This window comes from Propithecus coquereli, unplaced genomic scaffold (genome assembly GCF_000956105.1).
Source record: "Propithecus coquereli isolate 6110/MARCELLA unplaced genomic scaffold, Pcoq_1.0 Scaffold544, whole genome shotgun sequence".
NCBI lineage: Eukaryota > Metazoa > Chordata > Mammalia > Primates > Indriidae > Propithecus > Propithecus coquereli.
Window position 1 is genome coordinate 773,984 of NW_012151330.1, and position 17,678 is coordinate 791,661.

The 17,678-nt window shown below is 45.3% G+C and overlaps 1 protein-coding gene across 1 annotated transcript in view; it reads right to left on the minus strand.

Moving 5' to 3' along the window:
• The window catches only part of GNB1 (guanine nucleotide binding protein (G protein), beta polypeptide 1), a 108,242-nt gene that overhangs the window by 52,266 nt on the left and 38,298 nt on the right, over positions 1–17,678 (minus strand). Inside the window, exons 2-3 of the mRNA XM_012657480.1 lie at positions 10,901–10,949; positions 2,397–2,516 (exon numbers count right to left, since the gene is read on the minus strand). Of these exons, the coding sequence (XP_012512934.1) occupies positions 2,397–2,471 (75 nt within the window). The 5' untranslated portion in view covers positions 2,472–2,516; positions 10,901–10,949. The remainder of the gene's footprint in view (positions 1–2,396; positions 2,517–10,900; positions 10,950–17,678) is intronic.

Here is a 17,678-nt window from a genome sequence, read left to right on the forward strand (position 1 = left end):
CGTGAGCCAAAGCGCCCGGACAAAATGGGTTTCTAAATGTACTGCGTAACACACTATGTGGCGACATTATTGTTAAACAGAAGGGGAAATTATTGTAAAAAAAAATAAGCACAGATAACTTCGATTATCTTCATTTTAGCTAATAACTGCTTATATAAATGAACGCAGCACTCCTCAGAACAGACACCTTCAACTTTTTAGAGTGCAGGAAGAAGCTTTCTAATGGAAACAAGCTCCGTAACTGCTTAACAAACATCTAACATCTTTTAGATTAATTGCCAATGGGGTCCTGCGGACATGTGTACTGGTCCACATTAAGCAGAGATGGACATGTCCAAATCGTAACTCGATTTCTCTTCCCTGTGGATGTCTGTCAACACAGCAACGCACAAGCAGCTTCACCCCAAGTTAAAGCTTACGCCCTGCTCAGCTCCAAGTTGCTAAACAATGTTTTACACCAGGTGACCGAGGCGCCTGGCCTGTCACACAAATGAATCAAGCTCACTTTCATGGGCTGGCGCCCCACTTTACAAAGAAGTTTCAGCCAGGCACAGCTGGCTCATGCCAATAATCCCAACACTCTGGGAGGTCAGGGCAGGTGGATCGCTTGAGGCCAGGAGTTCAAAACCAGCCTGGGCAACATAGCGAGATCTCATCTCCACAAAACACTTTTAAAAATTACCCAGGCACAGTGGTGTGAGCCTGTAGTCCAGCTACTCGGGAGGCTGAGGCAGGAGGATCACTTAGGCCCAGGAGTTCAAGATTGCAATGAGCTATAATCACGCCACTGCACTCTAGCTTGGGTGACAGAGTGAGACCACCCTCTTTAAAAACAACAATAACAAAACTGCATCCGCACATTTTGTCATTGTGCGGAGTTTTCCTTACTCCATCAGCTAGTCTGCGTATTTTAAGGCATGCCATGTTTCAGTCAGCAGCTCTTTCAATACTGTCAGCTTCCTGTGATGCTCTGAAGAACAGCTGAAGCTTGATGGGTGAAAACAAATTTCAGAGAAAGCTCATTCATCAAACAGACTAAACCTATAAACACAGAAGACTCTGGGCTTTTTCTGGTGAGTCCACCCCTATCTCACTCTTCATATGAAATCAACAGTTTAAGAACAGAAACACGTACTAAAAAGTTTCTCCATAAGGCATTTACTAAAAGCACTGCCTTCATGAAAGTTAGGGGAACAGAATTAATTCCTTGTAGATCTACCACTCCTCCCTTTTTAAAAAGCTCGTGGACTCTGCAATTTAACACTGTATATCAGTTGTAGATTAGAACTTAATGTTTTAGAATTCTGTGAAAGATATTCTTTGTACAGTGCAGTTAATTACACACAGTTGTTTGTATCTTTAATCAGATATATCTGCTCTATCTAGTAGTCTACCAAAAGGAGTAGATTCCAGTCATCATCCCTAAGGAACGCCCCTTTCAAAATTAAGAAAAAATACATCAGGCACACATAAAATACTTTTTTACTATTATTGGTTTCTTTTTGTTTTTTTTTGAGACATACATAGTCTTGCTCTGTCACCCCAGGTAGAGTGCAGTGGTATCATAATAGCTCACTGCAGCCTCCAACTCCTGGGCTCAAGCGATCCTTCTTCCTCAGCCTCCCAAGTAGCTGGGACTACAGGCATGCACCACCACACTCGGCTAATTTTTTTTTTTAATTTTTAGTTGCCCAGCTAATTTCTTCCTATTTTTAGTAGAGATGGGGTCTCGCTCTTGCTGAGGATGGTCTCAAACTCCTGACCTAAAGCAATCCTCCCACTTGGGCCTCCCAGAGTGCTAGGATTACAGGTGTGAGCCCCCACACCCGGCCCTATTATTGTTAATATCCTAATTTTTAAATAAGTTTTCTGCCCTCAACTTAATAGTCCCAATATTCAGGGGAGGGAAGCAGATACCAGTCTGATACAGTGGCCAAGGGTATCACAAAGCTAATTCCCAAAGTTAAGATAAAGAGTTCAAAAAGACATCCATGAATTCTATGGAGACGTTTTATGTACACTCAAATAACAAATTATAATATATGGAAAACAATACCCTGAAAACAATGTACCAGGCCAAGTATCTGAATCTGTAATTAGTACATACTGGGTCAACTAAGATTTAATTTCAATCTAAAACACTGGGTAAGTCATTCTGTACTCTATCTTTCCTAAATCAGACAACATCTGACCTGAAACTCAAATGATTCATAAAACAAAACAGAAAAGAAAAGAAAAAAGAAAAGGAAAAAATGGCCAGGCACAGCGACTCAAGCCTGCAAACCTAGCGCTTTGGAAAGTCGAAGACCGCTCGAGGCCAGTTCAGGATCAGCCTGGGAAACACAGGGAGACTGTGTCTCTACAAAAAATAAAAATTAAAAAACCCAAAACGAAACATGTATACAACTACATACTCTAATTTGGTTTTTCAGTTGTTCGGCCTCCTGCCGTAATTGGTCAAGTTCACTCATCTTCTGATCTTAGTGCTCTTCAACTTCACCTCCAAGAACTGAGATCTGAAAAAAAACAGGCACAAAAAATTAGTAAATTGTTCAGTCATTTAACGAAGCAGGTGAGAAAAGCAAATTGAAAATTTGAGAGCTATAGTTTCATTATAAATCGATGCTTTTCTTTAGCATTCATTACAACGTATAAAATGCCCGCCTGGGGCCAGGTTCATAAAATATCATCACAGTCATTTACTGGCTTTGTATAATATGACAATGTCTAATATAGTACTGAAAATGTGGTAGATTAAAAAAAGAAAAATCTGGCCAGGCACTGTGGCTCATACCTCTAACCCTGGCACTTTGGGAAGCCGGAGTGGAAGGATCGCTTGAGGCTAGGAGTTTGAGACCAGCCTGAGCAACAGAGCTAGACCATGTTTCTACGAAAAAACAGAAAAATCAGCTGGATGTGGTGGTGCATGCCTATAGTCCCAGCTGAGGCAGGGGGATCACTTTAGTCCAGCAGTTTGAGGTTGCAGTGAGCTATGAGGACACCACTGTGCTCTAGCCTGGGCAACAGAGAAAGACCCTGTTCTCTGAAAAAAAGAAAAGAAAAATCTGGATGGGTGAGGTGGCTCATGCCTATACTCCCACCATTTTGGAAGGCCAAGGTGGAAGGATTGCTTGAGTCCAAAATTCGAGACCAGCATGGCCAATATAGAAAGACTCCGATTCTACAAAAAAGGGGGGAAGGGGGAGAAAGAAAGAAAAATCTGCTAAGCAGCATTTTTCATTAAAGAATCTGGGTCTCCCTACAAACCCAAGAACAGACTGACTTCAGAATAGCTACCACACAAAGACGCAGAGGCAGTTACTTTAGGAAACGGAGACAGTGGCAATGGGGCAGCCCATCCTCTCGAAGCCTGTTAGTGACCATGATCCAGGACTGGTCCGAAGATGTCACGACAATCACACTGCAATCCTAAAAAAGCCCACGGGGTGGTATCCAGCAGTTGGGTTCATGTACAACCTGCTCTCCCACCAAGAGAGGCCCTGGGATCCCAGCAGGTTCAGAAACGACACCTTGATCCTTACCCGGATGGGCTAAATTAGGCTCCGTGCAAGCCTCCTGCACACCCACCTAGTCACAGCAGACAGGATTCCTGACATCAGAGTCACAGTGAAATCATCCTGTTAAACAAGAGGCTTACTTTCCAAAGATAGTGTCATAAATGGAGTTTGCATTTCTGACCAAGATCTTGGCTGTTAATCGTAAATATGACCAAAGTACCACAGAGCTGACGATACAATTACTGACAATTTTAATCACTTTTACTATTGTAACGTTGCATAGAAGTCATAGGGTTAATATTATATGCATCGAAATTCAATTGACAGTTGTGTGGTTTCTTTTTTTTTTTTTTGAGACAGAGTCTTACTGTGTTGCCCGGGCTAGAGTGAGTGCCATGGCATCATCCTAGCTCACAGCAACCTCAAACTCCTGGGCTCAAGCGATCTTTCTGCCTCAGCCTCCCGAGTAGCTGGGACTACAGGCATGTGCCACCATGCCCGGCTAATTTTTTCTATATATTTTTAGTTGTCCGATTAATTTCTTTCTAATTTTAGTAGAGACGGGGTCTCGCTCTTGCTCAGGCTGGTTTTGAACTCCTGAGCTCAAACAATCCGCCCGCCTCGGCCTCCCAGAGAGCTAGGATTACAGGCGTGAGCCACCGAGCCCGGCCCAGTTGTGTATTTTCTTAAGAATGAAACCCACCTAGGGGAATGAGCTGGATGGTCCAAAAAGCTTAGTTGGTGAAATTCCTACACTTCCTGTTCTGCACAAAAGCATTCAAAAATCATCATGACATGACCTAGTTATAGATATGATACCTATTTATTGATGACAACAAAAGAATCTCTCCTCACAGAAAGCATATGTAAAAAGTGTGTGAGTTCCTGGTACGGGTGGTGGGAGATCCCCCCAGCTGGGTCCTGGCCCTCACTGCACCCACCAGCAGGTCTACACAACATATTACAGCTAATACAATGCTGTGGGCTGCTCCACTGAGCTTTTTAAGTTCTGGAGACCTCAGGCTACACCATCAGTCGACTGTGAAACTCCTGGGAAAGACAAGAGTCATCTCGAACTCATTCGCATTGACCTTAAACGAAGTCCACAAAACACCGAGAAGGGCTGACGCTGACACGCAGCTGAGGCTCAGGAGCGTGCAGACCAGGCATCGGGACCAGGAGGCGGCAGAGGGCAGGGCCTGCAGTCCCGCTGTCTGGCAAGGCAGAGTGTGTGGCAACACAGTTTTAGAAAAATTTCTGACCAAATAGTTGTTTCTAAAGGTATTACTTGAAGTGGATGTTTTGAATCATGGGGACAGTTTCACTAAGGGAGAATACCTCAGGCCTCCCTGCACAAATGAAACGTCACCAAAATTAGATGTACACAAAGTCATACCCTGAGGACAGTTTATTCTAATGGGATAAGGCTGGTTAATTCTTTCGCTAGTTTTCACATATGAATTCTAAGGACTGTGCCAGGCGCAGTGGCTCATGCTGTAGTCCCAGCTACTTGCAAGGCTGAGGCAGAAAGATCCCTTGGGCCTAGGAGTTTGAGCCCACCCTGGGCAATATAGTAAGAGACCCTGTCTCTAATTTTAAAAGGGGACTGGGGGTGGGGCACATTTCTATTTCTATTAGCAGTAAGTCTCCTGTAAGACACTCTTTAATCTATACATAGACTAATGATAAAAGAAATCTATTGTCAGGCATTTAAAATTTTTTTTTAATTACATTCTGTAGTCTCCATGTTCAAGGTGTATTTTCTAAAATCAAATCTAGAAAGTTTGCTATAGATGGGACTGATACTGATCAGGACCATCTTTCTGCAATGTGGGCGCACACCAGAGAACATGGCCCCAGGCGCCCTGTGCTGCGGGACAGTGGACTGGCCTGATGGGAGGCGGGGAGGGACGGGACCACCTCACCCTAACACTCCCTCAGGACGGCGGGTGTGCGGGGCAAGCAGAGGGACGCACACACTCAACTGACGTCCTCCCTGGCTGCTCTTCAGTCCACCTCCCCTGTGGAGACAGCGAGTGAGACAAACAGGGACGGGACAGCGCACCAAGAGTGACGCTTCTGCACACACAAGGGGGACAGACATCAACGCCAGTGCAAGCGCCCCCTTTTCTAGAAACACGAGGTCTTAACAGTTGTTGTTTCTGGAGAAAGAGGAATATGGGGGCAGCTTTTATTGTCCCCATTATCCTTTACACATAGCTCATCTACCACCCCTGCTCCCCAAAAGTTAACAGAGGTTATCTGGGCTCTGGAACCAAGGAGGATTTAAAATTTTTTCCACTGTATTTTTTGGTTAAAAAAATAGTCAATGTTATACTTTAAAGTTACTAGATAGACTATATCACCAAGAATGCTGAAGATACTGTAATAATTTGGAAAAATGTTTATTATATACTAAATGAAAAACAAATTTACATGTACTAATTTTTTGCTGTTTTAGAAGAACAAAAATACTTAAAAAAGACATTTAAAAAGACTAATAGCATTTTTACTAGAATTATTTGTCATGTTTTTCTATTCATTTTCCAAACACTGGTAATGAAGTTTCCTTTATAAATTAAAAAAATGAATATATTGTAAAAGTCTTACTTACATTTAATTGCTTTTGCTTTTCTCTTCACTATCCTTAGTCCCCCCAAACGTTCTAGAAAACCCCACCATCAGGTTTGCCTGGCCTGGCTACTTCTCTTCTCAGTGCCAATGTCATAGCTAAGCTGGGGCAGTGCTGACTCCGGCACTTACGGCCTAATCCACTAAGACGGGACCTGCTGAGGTCTCAGGTCTGTCCTTCATGACCCACATCTGCCACGGGCTATTCTTTGGAGCTTCCGTTTTGAAAACACTTCTCACAGAAATCTAAATAACTTAAAAGCAAGTATGTTAAGTGATCTGCCCCTACTTTAGATGCGACATCTTTGTGAGTCAAGTGTCACCATGATTTTTAAATCAGAATACTTCGCACCGCAGCGAGACGTATTCCTTGGGTTCGAACGAAGGCAGCAGCCCCCCGAACTCGCACCCAGATCCCGTGGAGTCTGCAGGGCACTTCAGTGGTGCCCTGGAGCCCATGGCTGTCACACAGTCACCAACAACCACACACAGGCTGCGATTCCGCTCAGGGAAAAATGGGGTGCAGGCATGGAAAAGTAACTTCAAGTTCTGGTTCTGCAACACAGAAAGGAAATGACTTTCACCAATTCACTTTCCAACCTGGTCTGCTCACTACGAAACAGGACTGGTGTTACCTACATCACACAGTTAAAATGGAGGTTAAATGAGACCACCAACCTGAAATTGCTCTGTCAGCCTTACAGTGATTAAACTATCAGATGTCCCTTTCAACATGCAACCTCAAGGACGATGGGCACCACGGTCCCCAGAACACACACCCGTGGTCTCCCCATCGAGCAGCAGGGCACTCCTGAGTCACCTGGTCACCAGCCGGTCGGCTCACCTTGGGCCTTCTGTGCGGCACTGCACGGGGCAGTGGCAGCATCTCTGAAACTTCCTAAGTCAAAATCGGCCCCACTGACTGACACCACTGTCTTACACCAGGACAGGAATCTGGATCGGCCACACGGCATCACAGCTCACCTCCAAGATTAAAAAGCATTTTGAGAGAAAAGAGTTTGCATGAGGAATTTAAACCAATTTCATCAGCTTTTCGACTTTTCTTTCATTCCCAAGTCCAGGTTAATCTCCAAAATTAAGACAGTGCAAATCCAAAGGGTAGCGAAGCACTCAGGCCCTCTTCCTTTGCAGATTGCTCTTCGCAGTCCTGCGGGCAGTAACGGGCGGCAGGACAGAAACACCACAACAGCAGAGGACACTGTTGCCACAGTAGGTGCACAGCGACGGCACCGCGTACTCCACCCACACGACGAATCCAGAGCCTTCTCCACGTCAGGCACTGTCTGAGCCTCAGCAGCGGCGAGCAAGGCCGCACAGGTGGGACTCTAGTTTGAGGGAGACAGGTGACAAACAGGTAAACCATGTGGGAGCTTCGGAGGGTGAAGCATGCCAGAGAGGGCAGGGGAGGGGTGCCACTTTGCACGGTTGTCAGATGCTACCTCATGCAGCGGCTGGCGGTGGAGCAGAAGTCAAGTGGGTGAAAAGAACACTCTGTGCCCTGGCTTGAGATGCTATTTTCCATGACGGCAGCAACTGTCAAAATCATACCTTCAGGCTCGCCAGTGCCTGAGAAGTAACCTCCCGAGAAAGTGAATCCGACCAACCCTCGGGAAGTACGGAACACAGCAGCACGTTCAACCCCGCGAGAAGGAGATGGCAACCTGCCGCCGGCCCTGAGAAACCCCCAGGACAAGCAACCAAGGCTGGTTGGCTGGTTTGTCTTCGACAAATGAACTTCAAGGGGAAAAAAGAGAGGACGAGGTGGAGGGGGAATCTGTGGACTAAGGGAGTTAAGAGACTCCCCGGTGCCACCTCCCGCACATCAGTAACGCGTCAACTCGCCCCCCACCCAACGCTGCCAAAGGGGGGACCACAAGAACTACAGCATGAGGGCAGGATGCACTCAGAAAGGGACCGCTCAGGGAGTGGGCGTGAGCCAGCGGGCGCTCGCCACCCTCCCTCTCCACTCGGGCATCACAGGAAAGGGCCGCTGACCCTTTCTCCTGAGGCCGTAGGTCTCCTGCATCGTGAAAAGTCATCTGTGCTTCCAGGTGCTCCCCCTCTTCTAAACTTGTAGCCTGTGGCCTCATTCTGCTTTCAGGGTTGGGCACAAAACCTAGGCAATCAAAATTTGCTTAATAAATACACCACCTTCAAACACGTTGAGTCCAAACAGGAAGTCCTATTTGAATTATTTCAGAGCCAAACTATACATAATTGACGGAGTCTTATGAAGTGAACAGCACTCACCCAGGAGGAAGATCTAACAGGGAAAGGTGGTGGAAAAGCTGAAATCATGTAGCACACACAACAGGAAGCTACACTCAAAGCACCTTTTCTTCCCCCCCTTTTTTTGATGAGACAGGGTCTCACTCGGTTGCCTGGGACAGTGTGCAGTGGCGTCATCACAGCTCAAACCCCTGGGCCCAAGTGAGCCTCCTGTCCAGGCCTTCCGAAGTGCTGGGATTATAGGCGTGAGCCACTGTGCCTGGCCCCAAGCACCTTTTTTATAGGGGCCTGTAAATCCTCTAGTTTTGGGGAAGACTCTGCCGCCTACCATGCCATTTGCACTCCAATATGTAGAAATAACCTTTGTTTTCACATTTGCTCCCTGTAAACTATAATGAACACTATTTCCCCCCCAAAATAGTGTTTTTATCGGCATTTTCATGTCCAGCCCACCTAAGCAGGATCACTGGTATCTAATAACCCTGCTGACTGGAGGCAGGGTGACATTTTGTGGTTGGACAGTCACAAGCTCAAGATTCGAATCCCAATGCTTTCTTATCGCCAGGTAGAAAGTGGGGACGTGGCCGTCCCCCTGCTAGTGCTACGAGGATTCAAGCCACAGAACCGTGACTGACACACAGTAGACACTCACTAAATATGACCTGTTATGAAAGCAGTTATGAAATTTTTAAGCTGAAACAATTTAAGCAATGGTTAGAAAACGACCTTCCCTCCTCCGCCCTGCCGCGCTTTCCACCCAGAGTCAGTGGGGCAGGCCCGTTCACAGCCGCTTGTGTAGTTTTTAAACACCTTTCTTAAGATGTGACGTACAATAAATGTGTGCAATCTGATGTTTCGACAGCAGCGTGCACCCGTGAAACCCTCCTCACAACTCAGACAGTCAATCTGTCCACCCGCCCCAGTTCCATGTGCTTGCGCCGTCCCTCCCTCCAGCCCGCCCAGCCCCGGGCAAGCACTGATCTGCTTCTGATCACTACAGGTTGGCTTCTGTTTTCTAGAAACATACATGCATGGAGACACACAGTGTGACTTTCTAACAGGTCAGCTTCCCTCAGCACGATTATTCTGAGATGCAGCCCTGCTGTTGCATGTCCAGGTCTCTATGTGGACATCTGCCTTCACTCCTCTTGGAGGGACACCTAGGAGTGGAAGGGCTAGATCACACTGCAGTGTGCGTTTTAGGAAAATGCCAAATTGCTTTCACAACGGTTGTGTCTTTTCACATTCCCACCATTTCTATCGGCAGTGCAGGCAGGTTCCAGTTCCTCACCCCCGCCGCCGCTGCGTGGCCCTCTGGTCTTCCTAACAGGAGAGTGACACAGGAGAGTGACGGCACTTCCCTGACGGAGATTCTGACCATCTTCCCACACGCTCACCTGCTGCCTCTGTGTGTTCTCTGGCAAAGTGTCTGCTCAAGTCACTTCCCCCTGCATTTTAAACTGAGTGACTTGTTTTCTTAATACCGAGTTCTAAGAATTTAAGAGTTCTTTACATATTTTGGATATAAGTCATCTAAAAGACATGATTTGCAAATATTTCCTGCCAATCTACAGCTTGCCTGTCAAGGAGCACAAGTTTTTAATTTTGATAAAGTCCAATTTATAAATGTTTTCTTTTACAGATTGTCTCTTTGATGTCACATCTAAAAAATTTTGCTTAATTCAAAATCTCAACAATTTTCTATGTTTTCTTTTTGAAGTTCTTCTAACTAAAGATTTATATTTAGGTCTATAGTCCACTGTGAGTTCATTTTTGCACGTGGTGTCAAGTTTACCTTCTGCATTTGTTCCAGAACCTAACTGCTCAATTTAATTTTGCTTTCAAGTTATTTCGAACTTCAGACTTGCAAGAATAATAAAAAACAACTGCACACCCTTCCCCAGATTCACCAACCACTGACACTGGGACATTTGCTTTGTCACTTCCACTTTATACAAACGTACAGGAATTTTTTTTCCTCGAATCATGTACCCCTTTTGTCTATAGCATATATTGGTATTTCATTTAAGATTTGATTTGAAAAAAGGACTCTCCGGCTTTCTAACGAAAAAAAGTTGGAAATGCCGCTCTTGTCCAGAACATAGATCATGATCACTTGGGGCTGGGCGGTGGTTCATGCCTGTAATCCCAGCACTCTGCGAGGCTGAGGCAGGAGGATCGCTTGAGGTCAAGACTTTGGGACTGCAGTGAGCTATGATGACACCACTGCACTCCAGCCTGGGCAACAGAGTGAGACTGTTCCAATAAAAAAAAGAAAGAAAAAAAAATAATCACTTGGGACTTTAAGCTTCTTGCTAAACATTTAAACGGAAGCTTTGTAAGAAAGCACCCTTCTGAGGATCGATTTGTTCTGAAAACCAACTTTGGGCTTAAAAGAGACAGCAAAACTGTAACAAAAACCAGGTCATTAAAAAAACAAACTGAAAAAATTTATATATTGTACTGTAAAAACTGGTAAGGATCAATTACATCAAAATTACCTCAATTCAGAAGTGCTTCTGGTCTGTTGTCCAATACATGTAAATGTGTCTGTAACACACAGAAAAGGCTGTTTGCATTGCATTCAGGTTGTGAAGAAAATATCCCATTTTGCTAGTAGTTAACATTTTAAGCAAAAGCACATATAAGTCTATCCCTTCCCTATTACTATTTCTTCCCCAGAAGTGCTTTACTTAGTACTTTTGTATTTTGTTTTTCAGCATGAAAAAAACAAGTATGATTTCAATTTCTTTTTTAAGAATCCTTAGAAATGCCCCAGGGAAAATACTTTGAATTAAACTGAAAAGCATGGGGTGTAGGGTTAGAATACTATTACTAGAAAAATTACAGTAACAATGAAAAAACACTGCAATTCAGTAACTTCTTAGGATTAATCTAACCTAGACTTCCCCATTTGGCAGGTGAATGGAGAGGACTTCAACCGAATCCCAAAGAAGCCACTGGCTCACTGTGTCCTGAGTCCTGCTGAGTCTACACAGGACACTTCTAATCACCGCCCCCCAACCCTTCCTGCTGCCATGTCCCACCCAGGTCCTGCCCTGGGGTTCAGGAAGCGTCTGGAATGCTGACAGTGATCTCAGGGGAGGCTCCCGGCTCTAGACACACCTCAACTGGAACAAGATACGTTAAATTCCAGATTTCTCCTGAAATATCTGCTTGTACCTTCCCAGAAATTAAGTTTCAAAACATTTAAACATGCTTCTGTAATCTTCCTCCCCAAATTAAACTGTGTATGTAAAAAGACCACTTGGAAGTTTCATGGCTACCACCTGCCTGTTAATTCTGTATCTGTGAGCCGACAAACTCTGGGCACACACCTAGCCTGGGGTCCGGAGAGGTGCTGAGAAGCTGAACCATCTCCCATTTGAATTGCGGACTCTAAGTCATTTACTTAACCAAGTAGTTCATTAAAGAATTCTGGAATAATGCTGCTTATGTACAAGCAAGGACATACTTTTTCGGCAGTACAAGTGGGTGTGGAAGGAAAACTGACAGTTCCTCAAAGTTAAATGCAGAAATACTGCGTGGCCCAGCACTTCCACTCGCAGGTATATACCCCAAAGAATTGAAAACCAGGACTTGGCGCCTCTACACGTTACGTTCACGGGGGCAGCGCTCAGGAGCCAGAAGGCGGAAACAGCCCGAACGCCCACCGATGCACGGCTGGGTAAACAGAACGGGGCGTGTGCACACAGTGGAGTATTATTCAGCCACAGAGACAAACGGGCACTGACGCGCACTACTGCGTGGAGGAACCTTACCAACATCACGCTAAGTGAAAGAAGCCAGACAAAAAGGTCACATACATGCTGTATGATCCCACGTGTATGAACACCCAGAACAGGCAAGTCCACAGAGACAGGACGCAGCGGCTGCCAGCGGCTGAGCACGGGTGTGAGCGTGCGCCTGTGTATCTAATGAGCACCTGCCGAACGGGCACAGCGTTTCCTTTTGGGCTGGTGCCAATGTGGTGAAATGAGGCAGAAGTGGAGGTTGCACAATGCTGTGAATGTACCAACTGCCACTGCATTGTTCATTTTAAAATGGTTTAATTTTATGTTATGAGAATTTGATCTGAAAAAAAAAAAGGGTGTGAAGTCGGGGAGCCTAGGGGTGAATCAGCGAATGAGAACCAGCACCACCTTCACAAACCCGCACTCTGAGAAGGCCCTCCGAGCACAGACCCAAGGTGCCACCCACTAGATCAAGTTTCAAAGCAGGGTCTCGGCGTCAGCACAGCTGGCATCCTAGGCAGGATGGTTCTCTGGCGGGCTTTCTGGGGATGCTCAGCAGCATCTTGGCCTCAGCCTTCTGGATGCCTCAGGCCTTCCCTTCCCCGGCTGTAACAATCACCGGATGGCCCCCGAGGGGCAGCATAGGCCCCAGTAGAGAACTCTTTTATTAAAAGTGATGGTCACAATTATCTCACCTCTAAATATAAATCTTCCCAAGTATTTTCCACGTCAAAACTAGTCAGAAAAAACGCATCATAGCTTGCTCTACTTCAAATGACAAGCTCACCCTGCGGCTCTAACCCTGACTCGCAGGGCCCCGGTTACAGTGAAAGCAAGGTGCTGAACGCGCTATGTTCCACCTCACCTGGGGCCACCCGTGTAGCTGTCTGGACTCACTTCTGGCTAAAAACAAGGCCCAGCTGTGGACTCTTTTTCTGACTACCCAGTCCACAGAACCCAGCACTAACAACAAGACTACTGGTCCCACAATAATGTGACCCTAAACCACCCTTAAAGAAGCACCCTTAAAGTAGCACCACCCTTAAAGAAAATCGGGAAACTGAGGATTTAATACAACCAAAGCCCACGTTCCACGTTTTACGATGCTACTGTACCTCCGAAAGGCACAAGTTTCAGTGGGAGGGAGAGGTGCACCTTCAGGCTCCCAGGGCTGACAGTATTAGATTACTGGAGCCTGGCAGACCGGGCACCTGGGATCCACATGGGGCTGGGGGTGAGAGTGCCCTGCCAGGCTGTCGGGAGGGAAGACCACTCTGAGCAAGGCCTGGCCTCAACAGGTCCCGCTACAGATCCCAAGACCAGGGGTGGCAGGAGTACCTGCTGAATCTTTCTGTTATACCTTTGTAGAGAGCAATCCGTCAGGGAAATTGGAGGAATTAAGGGAAGATATAGACATAAATTTCAAGAAAAAGATTAAATAACTTACAGACCTGTTTTTAGCCAAAATTTATATTTAAAATAAAATTCAAATCACAGATTTACAGGAATAAATACAAATTTATCATCAATTTTATGAGCCAACCAAATTGTAAACAAAACTCTTAAAAGACTCCAAATGAATCCACCCAACAGCACGGCTTTTAGGCCCTGTCGCTCTGGCTAGGCAGTGACCTGCTGTAAGCATGTGCCCTGCTGTGCCCTGAATTCTGTGGACAGGTCCGCCATGCACACTGGCACACTGCAAAGCTCCTAGACCATACTTTGCATGAGGAAGGACTGGCGCCGCTCACCACACCCCTTCCTTCCCAGCACTGGCATCGCTTTGGGTTGTCTCTGGCTACATCTCAAATGCTCACCTTTGAAGACTGCCTAACACCTTAGCTTTATTTTAAAGCCACCTATGGGTCAAATTCCCTGAACGCCCCATTCATTCAACAAATACTTTTGAATGTCTATAAATGTAAGTTATTAATAGTACGGTAAACACTGAAGACACAAGTCAACAAAAACAGCCATGGTTAGCCACCCACATGAGTCTTACAGTTCAGTGAAGAAAGCCTGGCAGAGAGAGGACACTATCAATACAAATTCAACTAAAATCAAGAAAGGCTAGTCCAGGCATGGTGGCTCATGCCTGTAATCTCAGCACCCTGGGAGGCCGAGGCGGGAGGATCACTTGAGCCCACGTGTTTAAGACCAGTCTGAGCAAGAGCGAGACCCTGTCTCTACTAAAAATAGGAAAAATTAGCCGAGCATGGTGGCACAATCCTGTAGTCCCAGCTACTTGGGAGGCTGAGGCAGGAGGCTCACTTGAGCCCAGGAATTGGAGGTTGCTGTGAGCGAGGCTGGCGCCACGGCACTCTAGCCTGGGTGACAGAGCGAGACTATCTCAAAACAAAAAAAGGGGGGAGGGGTAGTCTCATGTGAGCCCGTGTGATTTGGGTAAAACCCTATAAATACGTAAGAATGGCCAGGACGGCAATCTGAGGCTCAGGAAGGAAAAGCTGAAGCAGAAAATGCAGGCTGGACACATTTGGATTGTGCTCTCTGGGGCTGCATCCCAGAGCAGAGGAGGGCAGCGAATGCCAAGTCACACTCAGGGACTGTGGCTTCACGGTTCTTGGCCAAGTGCCCAGCAGTAGGGCAGTCTATTTTCATAGTTGTGGCTGTTTCACGGCTGCATTTGGTTAAAATCCCTAGGGGAGTTCCAAAGACGGAATTACTGTGTGAAAGATTAGGTACCTTTTCAAGGCTCTCTTTTTTTTTTTGAGACAGAGTCTCACTCTGTTGCTCAGGCTAGAGTGCCATGGTGTCAGCCTAGCTCACAGCAACCTCCAACTCCTGGGCTCAAGTGATCCTCCTGCCTCAGCCTCCAGAGTAGCTGGGACTAGAGGTTTTCGCCACCACGTCTAGCTAGTTTTTTCTATTTTTAGTTGCCCAGCTGATTTTTTTTCTATTTTTAGTAGAGACAGGTCTTGCTCTTGCTCAGGCTGGTCTCGGACTCCTGAGCTCAAGGGATCCTCCTGCCTCGGCCCCACCAGAGTGCTAGGATTACAGGCGGGAGTCACCGTGCCCAGCCTCAAGGCTATTGATAAAATCAACTGAGAATATGTTTTGACTCTATAGAGTTAATTTAGCAATATTAAACATTAATGTGATTAACCTCTTTGTACATAAATAACCTAGTACATGTTGAGGTTTCAAGTATCAAATACTATTATTTGTATCAGTGTGGTACTGTTATTTCATATTTTTCAAAATCTGGAAACTGGATCCTCTTGAGGATTTCAAATCAAGCAGAGGTACACTTGTTGGGTATGATTTCTCCTCTATCAACGTAACTCCAAGATGAAAAAAAACACACAAGCTACACCATTATTAATCTACCATTCTGCGGCCAGATGCAGAGGCCCATGCCTATAACCCCAGCACTTTGGGAGGCCAAGGTAGAGGATCTTTTGAAGCCAGGTGTTCCTATCAGCCTGAGCAACATAGCAGGACCTCATCTCTACAAACAATTTAAAAATTAGCCAGATGTGGTGACATGGACCCAGCTGTTTGGAAGATGGCTTGAGCCCACAAGTTTGAAGTTGCAGTGAGCTGCGATGATGCCACTGCACTCCAGCCTGGGCAACAGAGCGAGACTCAATAAACAAAACAATTACAATCCTGAGATCCCAGAACCAGAGCAGAAAAGACACACGGGCATCAAGCAGTCTATTGTTGTATTCAGTGTGTGAACTAAAATAAAACGTTAAGACTCACCCCCCACTGGCTGACTAAATGGACCCCCTTGTGGGCCAAAGGAATATCCTAAAACTAAATTACCTGCCAGGAGGAAGGAGGTCAGACATGCCTTATCATGCCCCCCTCCCTTCTTGGGGACATCCTTTATAACCCATTAACAGGCCTAAGGGTATGCAAGACAAACCTGCAGGTCCTCAATTTACACAACAAATCTATGTCCAGTGGCTTATCTCTGATAAGCAGCTCCTAATGTTGAAACATTCTAATGCTTTAGACAAAGCTTCATGTCTTTGACCAATTACAAGCCAAAGAATCTTTAAACCCACCTATAACCTGTAAGCGCCACCCCCTACTTCGAGAAGGCCCACCTTTTCGGGCCAAACCAATGTATGCCTCCCACGTATTGATTTATGACTTTACCTGTAACCCCTGTCTCCCCAAAATGTATAAAACCAAACCATAACCCAGCCACAGCAAGTCCACTGCTCAAGGCCTCTTGGGCATGGCTCCAGGTCATGGTCCTCAAATTTGGCTCAGAGTAAATCTCTTTAAAATTATTTTACAGAGTTTGGTCTTTTTTTCGTTGACAAGTGTGAACAGTCTTGTGTTCATCACAGGCTTTAAGGTACCTGATTACAAGCTTTGCTATGAGTACTGTGCATAGGCACCACTTTATCTTTCTAAGCCCTAAAAAAATGTGAATTCCAAACACATCCAGCCCTAAGAGCTTTGTGTAAAGAACTGGGAGCTTATAAGAGACAAACTAACTCACTTCTGAATAATTCCCTAATACAAAGACATACTGAACAAGAAGAATGTGAAATGATAATACTGAAATTAATAATGACACCTCTGTGTCATCATCTTCAACTATCTATGATTGGCCAGAGGTGGTGGCTCACAACTGTAATCCCAGCGTTTTGGGAGGCCAAGGTGTGAGAATCACCTGAGCACAGGCGTTTGAGACCAGCTTGGATAACACAATGAGCTCCCGTCTCTACCCCAAAAAAAGTGTACTTTTAAAAATAGATGAATTCAGTGTTGTATGAAAGGAGAGAAGGTTAGCACTCCTCTTGACAAGGATGGAAGAGGCTCTCGGGCCTGCACAACACGCATACGGTTAAGGCATGGCCACCTACTTCGTGGCATCTAACCATCGTTTTTCAACGGCAACATACGTAACCTAAACATCTGTACCCCCATAATATGCTGAAAAAAAAAATAGATGAATTCTTATCTAATCAATTTTTGTTCGTTTTCAATTTTTTTTTTCTGTAAGAGACAGGGTCTTACTCTGTCGCCCAGGCTGGAGCGCAGTGGTGTGATCAGAGCTCACTGCAGCCTCCATCTCCTGGGCTTAAGTGACCCTCCTAACAGACATGAGCTACCGCACTGGGCTTGTTCATTTTAACAGTGTTTAATGTTATTTTTTTCCTCGATCTGGCTAGAAGTTTATCAGTTTGTTTGATCTTTTCAAAAAAAGGACCAATTTTTAATTTCATTAACTTTCTCTACAGTTTTTGTTTTCAATTTCATGAACTTCTGCTCCTACTTTCATTGTTTTCTTTACTCTGCTTGCTCTGAATTTTTACTCTTCCAGATTTTAAAATTAGATTGATTAGAGTTTTTTTGTTTTCTGTGGTTAGCATTTAATACTATAAACTTCCCTGTGAACAACGCTTTAGCTATGCCTCACAAAGGTTGACGTTTCATTTTCACTTTCATTCAAATTATTTTCTAACTTCCTTTATGATGTCTCCTTTGATGTTTTAAATTTCTAAATATTTGAGGACTTCCCAGCTAGCACTGTTACTGA